The sequence below is a fragment of the Lithobates pipiens genome, unplaced genomic scaffold (assembly GCF_037356315.1).
Source record: "Lithobates pipiens isolate NorthernLeopardFrog02 unplaced genomic scaffold, aLitPip1_a1.2 Scaffold_16, whole genome shotgun sequence".
In the NCBI taxonomy this organism is placed as follows: Eukaryota; Metazoa; Chordata; class Amphibia; order Anura; family Ranidae; genus Lithobates; species Lithobates pipiens.
The window spans coordinates 350,499,612-350,510,122 of record NW_027507748.1 but is presented as its reverse complement, the minus strand read 5'-3'; the positions used below and the strand labels follow the sequence as shown (position 1 = coordinate 350,510,122).

Sequence of the window (10,511 nt, the reverse complement as noted above, 5' to 3'; positions counted from 1 at the left end):
CACAGTGCCACCCAGCAGTGCCCACAATCTGCCTCAACAAAGGTGCTGCACCCCAGTGCCACATATCTGTGCCCATCAGTGCCCCTTAGTGCCACCCATCCGTGCCCATCTTTGCCCATCAGTGCCGCTTTATCTGTGCCTATTAGTGCCGCCTTAACTATGCCTATCAGTGCAGCCCATCAATGCCGCCTCATCAGCGCACTTCAATGAAGGAGAAAAATGACCTGTTTGCAAAATTTTATGACAAACTATTAAACATGATTTTTTATTTTTTTTGTTTGTTTAGCAAAAAATAAAACTCCCAGCTGTAATTAAATACCACCAAAAGAAAGCTCTATTTGTGGGAAAAAAAATGATAAAAATGTCATTTGGGTACAGTGTTGTATGCCCGCGCAATTGTCATTCAAAGTGCATCAGCGCTGAAAGCTGAAAATTGGTCTGGGCATGAGGGGGGTTTAAGTGCCCAGTAAGCAAGTGGTTAAAGTAAACCTGTCCAGAAATAAACATGGTGAACACCACTGTTGTGCTTGTTATATTGAAAATTATTGCAGGCAACAAAGACAGTAGGGCTGGATGATCACACAAGGAAACAAAGTAGTCTCTCCCCAAAAATATATATGTCTGCTTAGATCATAGTGTGCCATTGTATAAAAAAAAAAAAATTCTCTCATTGTGCAAAAAAGTTGAGTGCCAATCAGCTGGTTTGGGAGCACAGTTCAAGTGCTATTGGTGAATTTTGTGGCAGAGCTGCAAATGTAGTTATCCGCATTTCTATCTGTGATAAGGTGTCCTTAAGCCTCCTGTTGGTGATTTATATATTTTTTTATGTAATTTGGAATTTTTTTACAAATAAAACCTTCAATGGTGGAATTTCACTATGCGAGGCATGGTTTCCTTACTTTTCGTTTATAGTGAACCTGCTCCAAGCCCCTCGCTGACTGGAACCTTCAAGAGATAGTGGAGAACTCCTTGAGATCGGAGGTATACCAATCCTGAAGTGGGTGAACAGAGAAGGCAGCGATTATTCTGATGGTGATCCAGGACTTGATGTATACCAATCGTGTGTGACGCACATAAGCCTGCATGACACATTTACTATATAGCAGTTTGTGTCCATCACTTCCAGTAAGAGTATCCACCGTTTTTTTTTTTTTTTTTAATAATTTCTGGCTGTGAACAGAAGGCTATACATAGTTCATACCAACAGAATATCTGGACTCACGCTTCACATTATTCGGTTATAGCTGGACTTTTCTATGTCCATGTTGTTAGTTCACTTTAGCACTTTTTTGTATTTTTCACTGGACAGCACAACATGTAATGTGTGCTGGCCCTTTAAGTTTGATTTCACTACCAAACCATTAGGGGATTTATATCTAGGTTTTGGTTACATTTTTTGACATTATAACGCTACATTGTTTGTTACCATTTGTTATTTTGACTTAGTTTGTATGTTAGCTGCTGTTTTGTGTTATATCACAATTTCTGTCACTTATATAAGGAGCGCAGTGTTTCTCCCCCCCCCCCTCTTGATTAATAGGAGAAAAAGGCAGACTTTAACCGCTGCCTCCTACCTGGACTTTACTGGTGCCGGTGCCTGTCCCCACTGCTGCAAATGCTGATTCTTCCATAGCAGGTGTGCAGAATTCCACTTGTGGCTTCACACGCTGCCTTCAGACTCCCATAATGCATCTGCACCAGACAGGAAATAGACACCAGCTCCTGTCCTCCCTCCTGCGTCCACGCCAGAAACAAACGTTTTCGCCAAGCCCATGACCTGCTTTGTCGTTTCCGGTGCGTCCGCCGAAAGAACATGGCAGCTGCAAACGCGAGCCGCCTCTCCTAAGAACGTGCGGGCCACTGAATCTTCGACTCTCTCCGAGCACCATGAGGGGAAGAGGAGTCCGCTAGCTGCCGAGGCCTGGGTAGGTCGGGAGGACAGCGGGTCCCTAAAAGTAGGAAAAAAGGGAAGGAAGCCTTGTCCCTCAGGAACACCCAAGAGACATTGACTCCCTCCCAAACAGAGGTTCCCTCTGGCCGGAGGAAACGCAAGAACTGAGGTGTGGTAGGGAGGTGCCTCCCTTTAAAGTTTGGAGGAAGAAGGTGTTTACTAAGGATGAGGGAGGAGTCACCATCTCTCAGGTGCTGTCCTGAAAGACGCCTTGGGAAAGATTAGGTTTATGAAAACTGGAGTTAGTACTTACCGGTAACTCCTTTTCCGGTGGTCTTCCAGGACAGCCCTTGAGAGATGGCGCTCCTCCCATCGACACAGGACACACATTGCCACAGTTCAAAAGGCAGTCCCTCAGGTCCCTGGTCAGTCATTCACCAAGAACCGAAGGATGTAACTGAAAAACATATAAACCATAACAGGTAATAACATTCGTACATAACTATAATCAAATAAAGGGTGGGATCGTGCTGTCCTGGAAGACCACCGGAAAAGGAGTTACCGGTAAGTACTAACTCCAATTTTCCCAAGTGTTCTTCCAGGACAGCCCTTGAGAGGATCCCCAAGTACTTACCAGATTAGGGGGGACCACGGCCTGGAGGACTTTCCTCCCAAAGGCCTGATCCTGACTAGACATTAGGTCCAGACAGTAATGCCTTGTAAAGGTGGAAAAGCTTGACCATGTGGCTGCTTTACATACCTGCTCCGGGGTGGCACCAGCTCTTTCTGCCCAGGATGCAGACAACGCTCTAGTTGAGTGAGCTTTAACACCCTCAGGAGGATCTCTATTCAAGGCCTTATACCCCTCTGCTATAGCTAGCCTAATCCATCTAGCTATGGTTACTTTTGAAGCTTTTTGCCCCCTACGCTGCCCGGAAAAAAGGACAAAAAGGGAGTCAGAGATGCTGAAAGGATTTGTCACTTTAAGATATTCTAGAATACACCTCCTCACATCCAATAAATGAAAACGTTCTTTCTCATTTGCTGCATTTTGACAAAATGAGGGGAGGACAATATCTTGGGACCTATGAAAGCTAGAAGCTACTTTTGGTAAGAACCCAGGGTCTGTTTTTAGTATGACTGTCTTCTAGGATCTGTAGAAAAGGTTCCCTGATGGAAAGAGCTTGGATTTCACTGACCCTACGGGCTGAAGTGATTGCCACCAGGAGTACTGTCTTAAATGTAATAAGCCTTAGGGAGGCCTCTGAGATAGGTTCAAAGGGTGACCCCAAGAAAGCTTTTAGTACAACTGCTAAATCCCAGGATGGGACTTTGCTGACTCTAACCGGCTTACATCTAGCGATTGTCTTACAGAATCTAGCAACAAAAGGATTTTCCTGTAAGCGTTCATCTAGGTACACACTTAAGGCAGCTATCTGAACCTTAATAGTACTTAGGGTTAATCCTTTGTTTACACCTTCCTGTAAAAACTGTAGAATATTAGCCGTATTTATGTCACGGCTATTCAGCCAGCTATTCAATTTTTTCCAGACTTTTTTGTAAATAGCCCTCGTGACTGGTTTGCGACTCTGTAGTAAGGTCGCAATTACCTCATCTGTCAGGCCCTTAACTCCTTAAGATTTCCTCCTCAGTAACCACGCTGAAAGCTTCAGTGTGGCCACCTGTGGATGATAAAGAGGTCCCTGCGACAGGAGGTCCTGTCTGCAGGGAAGCCTTAGAGGCAGACAGTCTGTTAATTGTAGCAACGTTGTGAACCATGGTCTCCTGGGCCAGAATGGTGCTACTAGAATCAAACAGGTTTTTTCCGTGAGGAATCTTGCTAGGACCCTCAGAATGAGATGAAGAGGGGGGAAATGCATAAGCCAGACTGAAAGTCCATGGAGTTTGCAAGGCATCTACAGCCAGGGGCTGATCTCCTGGGTTTAGCAAGCAAAAATTGGGAACTTTTGCATTCTCTTTGCTCGCAAAAAGGTCTACCTCTGGTTTTCCCCAGTGAGTTATGAGATTGAATGCCTCTGGGTGTAAGGACCACTCTTGGTTCGAAACTTTTTGTCGACTCAAGAAGTCCGCCGTGCTGTTCAGGTGAACTGCAGAAATGGATTCCAGATTGGCTTCTGCCCACTGAAAAATGCGTCTGGCTACCAACATCAAACGAGGACTTCTGGTACCTCCTTGTTTGTTTATGTATGCTACAGCCGTCATATTGTCTGAACGGACTTGTAGATGGTGACCCTGTATTGTGGGGTGAAAGGCTAAAACAGCTCTTAGGATCGCTGTTAGCTCCTTCCAATTGTAAGAGAAACATTTCTCTTCCGGGGTCCACTTGTCCTGGACCCAGCTTGAGCCGAGGTGGGCTCCCCAGCCCCAGCTGCTCGCATCCGTTGTCAGTGTTGAAGTGATAGGAAGGACCCAATGAACCCCTTTGTTTAGGTTCTCCCTGTCCTTCCACCACCAGAGGGAGCGTTTTATCTTTGAGGGGATCGATACCTCCTCCTCCAGATCTCTGCCCTTTAATTGTTCCAACAGAAATCCCTGAAGGTCTCTTTGGTGGAACCTGGCCCATTGTACGGCTGGAATGGCTGCCGTCATAAGACCTAAGACCGACATTACTTCCCTCACCGTACATTTCAAAATCTTTTCTTCTGGCAGTATAATTTTCTGATCTACAGACTTGATCCAGTAACCCAAATACAGGATCTCCTGTGTTGGGGTTGTCTTGGATTTCTCCTGACTGACAATCCACCCTAATCGACTCAGGCTGAGTTGAGTCAACTCCAGATCCTGAGAAAGACGAATGAGTGTGCTGTTAGGAGCAGGTCGTCTAGATAGGGAATAATTGAGACCGATTGAAGCCTCAGTGGAACTAAACCCTCTCCGAGAACCTTGGAAAAGATTCTCAGGGAGCATGACAGACCGAAGGGGAGCGCTCTGCACTGACAGTGGTAAACTTTTGTGTCTATCTGCACTGCCATCCGAAAGAATTTCTGGCATTCCGCCCTTATTGGAATATGCAGATAAGCATCCCTTAGATCCAGGGTGGCCATAAATATCTTTCTGGAGAAGGTTCTTTATGGAATAAATGGACTCCATCCGAAATCTCTTGTAACAGATGGAGCGATTCAGTGGTCGGAGGTTCATAATTAGTCTGAACCTCCCGGACGGCTTTTTTACCACGAAAATGTGCGAGTAAAAACCGTCTCCTTGTTCCTGAATAGGGCCTGGTGTCAATACCTCTTGATCCACCATTTCCCCCATCAGTAAAGGTAAGGCCCTGGCCTTTTCTGAGTGACTTGGGAAGCTTTGTCACCAAAAACTTTGAGGGAGGGCTGCTGTGGAATTCCAGCGCATGACACCCTTTTTATTATATTTAAGACAAACTCGTTCGAGGTTGCCTCTTCCCATTGTGGAAGAAATTTGCTTAATCTTCCTCCCACAGGAACCCTGACGTCACTGGGGTTTGGGATCCTGATTGGGGCGGCTAAACAGTATGCCCCCTTTCCCTTTCTGTCCCGACCAATGTTTTTTGGGGGTTGAACTTTTCTCTGATTTAGAGGGTTCCTTAAAGGGACGAAAAAATTCTTTGGAAATTTTTCTTTTTTTGCGGGAAAGGTTTTCTTTTTATCCGCCGTCCTTTCTAAGGCGGAATCCAATTCAGGCCCAAAGACTAAGTCTCCTGTAAAAGGGACGCTGCACAGGCGGGTTTTAGACGCTGTGTCTCCCCCCCAAGTTTTCATCCATACTGACCTCCTTGCTGCCACTGAAAGTGCTGCTGACTTAGCCGTAAATTTTACGGAGTCCGTGGAGGAGTCAGAGATAAAACTGGTGGCCTTAAAAAGCATAGGGAAGGATTTCAGAAGCTCCCCCCTAGGAGTGCCTGCTTTTAAATGTTCCTGTAGTTGCGACAACCAGAACTCCAGGTTACTAGCTACACAAGAAGTGGCTAGAGCTGGTTTTAAGCCTGCCATAGAGGCATCCCAGGCCCTCTTTAAGACAATGTCTGTTCTCCTGTCCATGGGACCTTTCAGGTGGCCCATATCCTCAAAGGCCAGATCAGCCTGCTTTGAGACTTTGGACAGAGGGGCGTCTAGTTTAGGATTTTTATTCCAGACCGCCTCTGGGCTCTCATCAAAAAGGGAACCTTCTCTTAAGGGATTTAGGAAAGAAAACCTTTTTATCTGGTTCAGACCACTCCTCAAGGACAAGGTCAGAAAGCACCTTATGTATAGGGAAAACCCTTGCTTTCTTTTTCCCCAGAGCCTCATACATTTGATCATGTCTGGATAACCGAGTTTCTTCCTCCTCAATTTCCAGTGCATCATAGATAGCACCCATTAGCTCATCAACTTCCTCAAGAGACAATCTATACTTTAAGGCTTTAGATGTTGCTTGCTCCTCTTCCTGATCAGAGTCTGTGTCAGAGGAATCGGGGCTAATCAACGTGGGGCTAGGCTCCCTGACCATACGGGGCTCCCCTGAGCTGGGTGTTGTAAGGCATGGTGAGGAGGAGATTGCAGTTTTACTCGTGGAGGCAGCTGACCCTACGTCAGTGATTAACTCCCGGAGGGATTTAAAGGTCGACGCCATTTCCTCTTTAAAAAGAGCCCAAAAATTTTGCTAAGGGGGAATCTGCCTCAGATTTAAGTAAGCTTGCAATGCATTGCTTGCATAGGGCTTTGTTAGAGCCAGAGGACAACCTATTCCCACAATTAGGGCACTTTTTGCGGCCTGCCTTGTCTTCCTTTGGTAGCTCTTTAGCCTGAAAATAAGAAGAGAGTTTTTTAGCGTCAGCTCCATGTCCCTCCTTAGAATCACCCAACTGCATACATCCTTAACTGAGTTAAGCCACCACTGTGGGGCACTACAGAACCCAGCCTACAAACACCACCACTCCACCAGAGTAATAGCATGCCCAGCAGCCTACCTGGGATTGGCTGGTGCCTGTCTCCGCCAGAGTGTCCTGGGGAATAGCCTCCATGGTCCCCCTCTGCCGCTCCGGATCCCGCCGCTAGTCCGGTATTGCTGGACGCTGGTCGGGACTGTACAGGCACAGCGCTGGCTCTCCCTCTCCTCCTTGTACCCTAGAGACCCGGAACCGGAAGTCTCGGCACACAGTGATGACGCGGTTCCGCCGGAAATGACGCTCGGCGTCTCCGACCCCACCGCAACAAGGAGCAGAGATGGAAGGTTCCACTCACCGCTCCTGGGGGAAACCGGTGTCATTCTGCCCCTGGCCACCTCGGCACTGGAAGGAGGAGGGTAACGGGTCTGCTCCGATTCAGCTGGACAGTACCCGAGCCACAAGAAAAAAGGTATGGACCCAACTGCAGCCAAAAAACAGGACCCGGTCCCTTATGGCTTACAGGTTCTCAGGCAGCCCCTGAGAGGGGCCTCCAGGTTCCTGGCAACATGTTCCGACAGATGAAACACAAATGACTGACCAGGGACCTGAGGGACCGCCTCCCTCTCCCTGCCCATTGGGATTTTGAGGTTGTTTTAGGAGTGCAACCACAAGGGAATCTTTTATGCCGCGTCTCTCTTCACACAATGCGAGTTTGACCACTGGAGTTTACCTTTACCATATTAACCACTTCAGCCCCAGAAGGATAACACACCCCCTCTTAAATGACCAGGCTTTTATTTTTTACAATACGGCACAGAGTTGCTTTAACTGAATTACTGTCGCGCAACACCATACTCAAATATGAGTGACATTATATTTCTTCTTCCTCCCTCCTCTCCCCCCCCCCCCCCAAATTACACCAAGGAGGAATGCAAGTTATTAGTGCCTGCATGATCTGTACAGTTAAAGAAATCCACACAGAAACTTAAATGTGCATTAAACCAAAGTTTTAATTTTGGTTTGGAAAGCATTTACAGTGAATCTGAAGATGGAAAATAATGCTATTAAAATATTTCATGTACACTGCATTAACCAGTAAAGCGTTATGTATCTAAACCCACAAAAGGCACACCATTCTAATAAAGTTGTCTGGCAGATGCGGGCTTACAAAAATAAATTTCTCATTGAAGCAATATTGATTACTACAATATTCATTAGCAATATAATTTGGGATGCAACTTGTAGAACATGTCATTGCTAGACAGGTGTGTGAGATATACACATACATACTCTTTCTCCACACAGGAATCTGGCTCCAAAAAAATTGCTATAGTGAAATGCAGACAGACCACTGACCTTAAGGGTGGGGGGTTTGATATTTAAATGTTACAAATAGGCCTTTCCTAGTTCCCCATCAATATACTGATTAAGTAAAATCGTCTGAGGAAATAGAAAATTGATCACCAGGGGTTCTCATTTTATAAAAATAATTTGATTTTGCTAGTTCTAGCTGCCAGTAATGCTTCTGTAGATGCAAACTAGCATCTCTACAAAATGGGCCTGCAATCAGAGGCTGAACAAAGTGCATATTTGGCATACTATGAACAATGACAATGCAGCCTATAGAGTGGAGATTCATCAGATGAAAGGCCACGCCCCCCACAGTTTTTTGCAGGGCCAGATCAAGAGCTTTATGACATAAAAAAAAAAAAAACGCAACACCTTTTCACAATAATTTTCCACATTTTCTCCACAGCAGACCATTCAAACAAGATGATTGTCTTATAGTATAGGTATTAATAAAATATTACATATAATAAAGCATACAAAAAAATGCATTTTCAAAATACTGCATATACTTTTACATTATAAATCGCTAATTTCAACAAATAAAAAGACAAAAACACTCCAACATAAATGGTCATCAGCATTTAAGGATTTGTATTAAATGTTTTAAGCGTAATGAGAAGCAATTCCACCTTGTAAACCATAACATATTGCATACCAGTCAGTCGCCATACTGGAAACCACCAAGGGTACCCGACATTAAAAAAAAAAAATTATAATAATAATAAATAAAGTGTAACATGTGTGAGCCTTTTTAAGACAGTAGTGTTAAAAAAAAAAATATATAAATATATATATATATATATATATATATATATATATATATATATGATCAAACCCTCCACCATTTAAGAAATTGCCCAAGTGTTGTGGGTAGTTCCAGTTAACTAAAAAAAAAAAAAAGTATTTGCGTTTTTGGGCCAATCACTACTGCCATCACAGTTAAGCACTATAGTTTGGTACGACAAGCAGCTTTGTACAGCGACTGCTAGCAACCAATTAGAAATCAGCTGCTGTCCATTTAACACCCACACAGATAAAAAGGATATCTTGTTAGGTGTTCCGAGTTACTAAATGGGATCATTTGTTGTACGGTCATTAAATAAAACAGTATAGTATTTACTTGTATAAATGATACAATATAGGAATCACCACTCATGGTTGACAGTCTCCACTCCTTACATGTAATCATGAATATTTGAGACGGTTCCATTTAATTCTTCTCCCACACCAGCCCACAATAGGCAACAAGGGACACAAAAAGGTATTTTAAACCTCTTAGTAAAATGTAAGTACAGAGCCAAGTTAAGTGCGAAATTTTAAGTGTCAAATCACTGAAATGTACTGAGATTGGCCATCCATACAAGAAATGGAAGGAAGCCATCTTGAGGTCTCACATATTTCAATGAATTGGATAAATTAATGGAGGCTTTAGCCAATATGAAGGCCACTACATACAACAGCTCCGTTTTTAGGACCTGGATGATAACTGGCCAGATATCCAGTCAACAGGAATATTGTACAGCCATCAAGGAATTAAGGGCGCGATTTCTATACTACATCAGGATTCTGACACTTGTTCAGGGAAGGTGTGAGATTGAGAACAAATAAGTTAGCATGCTGTGAATAACAGTCTGTAGAAAGCCATATTCAGACTTGCTGCCATAATGGTTACCACACAGGACTGAATACAATGAAAACCAAAAAAGTGATGCATATATTTCCCAGTACAGAAAAACTGGAGTAAGCCGTGTTATAAATCCATCATGGTGTGCTGCATCAGCTAGATTAGAAAAAATACTGATAACACAATTTTGTAACAAAACTGAAAACAACATTTCTAAGAGAAAAACACTTTGGGTATTCTTTGAGTGAAATGTTCTGAAGTTGCTCCAGAATAAGTAAGCTGTAGCACACTGGTAATATAAAATATTTGCTGACATTCTCTTTGTTCTTGTATGACAAAATATCTAAAGTACATGTTAAAACTTTGGTTTTAGGGGTCCCACTTGTATTCATTTTAAGTGAAGTGTGATAAGCTCTTTTTTGGGACTATTGCACTGAAAACTGTCAGAGTGCTTTACAAATGTCAGAACATAAACAGTTCGTCTCCATCTGCTGGACTCAGCTCCGGTCGGTCCCAGTTGCAAGGAGACAAGCAGTCTTCACTTTGAAGATCATTTGCCGTCAGCCCAATATCAAGAACCTGAGGATTGGTCCTAGCCTCTGCCAGTCTGTAGGGAACAGCAAATAGGCAAACAGTTAAAATGTACACTTCCTAAAACATTGCAATACTGTGTAAAATCTACATAAAGAATGATTTGCAAAAAAAAAAAAAAAAAAAAGTGTATCATTCCCCTTTAAAAGGCTCTAAACATGAGAATGGACAAAAAGGGGCATAGATAAATTGCT

The 10,511-nt window shown here is 43.8% G+C and overlaps 1 protein-coding gene across 1 annotated transcript in view; it reads right to left on the bottom strand.

The window, feature by feature from the left end:
* Positions 1–8,910: 8,910 nt before the first annotated feature.
* LDLRAP1 (low density lipoprotein receptor adaptor protein 1) overlaps positions 8,911–10,511 on the bottom strand; it is a 48,682-nt gene continuing 47,081 nt past the window's right edge. The window contains exon 9 of the mRNA XM_077481893.1: positions 8,911–10,333. Within this exon, the coding sequence (XP_077338019.1) occupies positions 10,189–10,333 (145 nt within the window). The 3' untranslated portion in view covers positions 8,911–10,188. The remainder of the gene's footprint in view (positions 10,334–10,511) is intronic.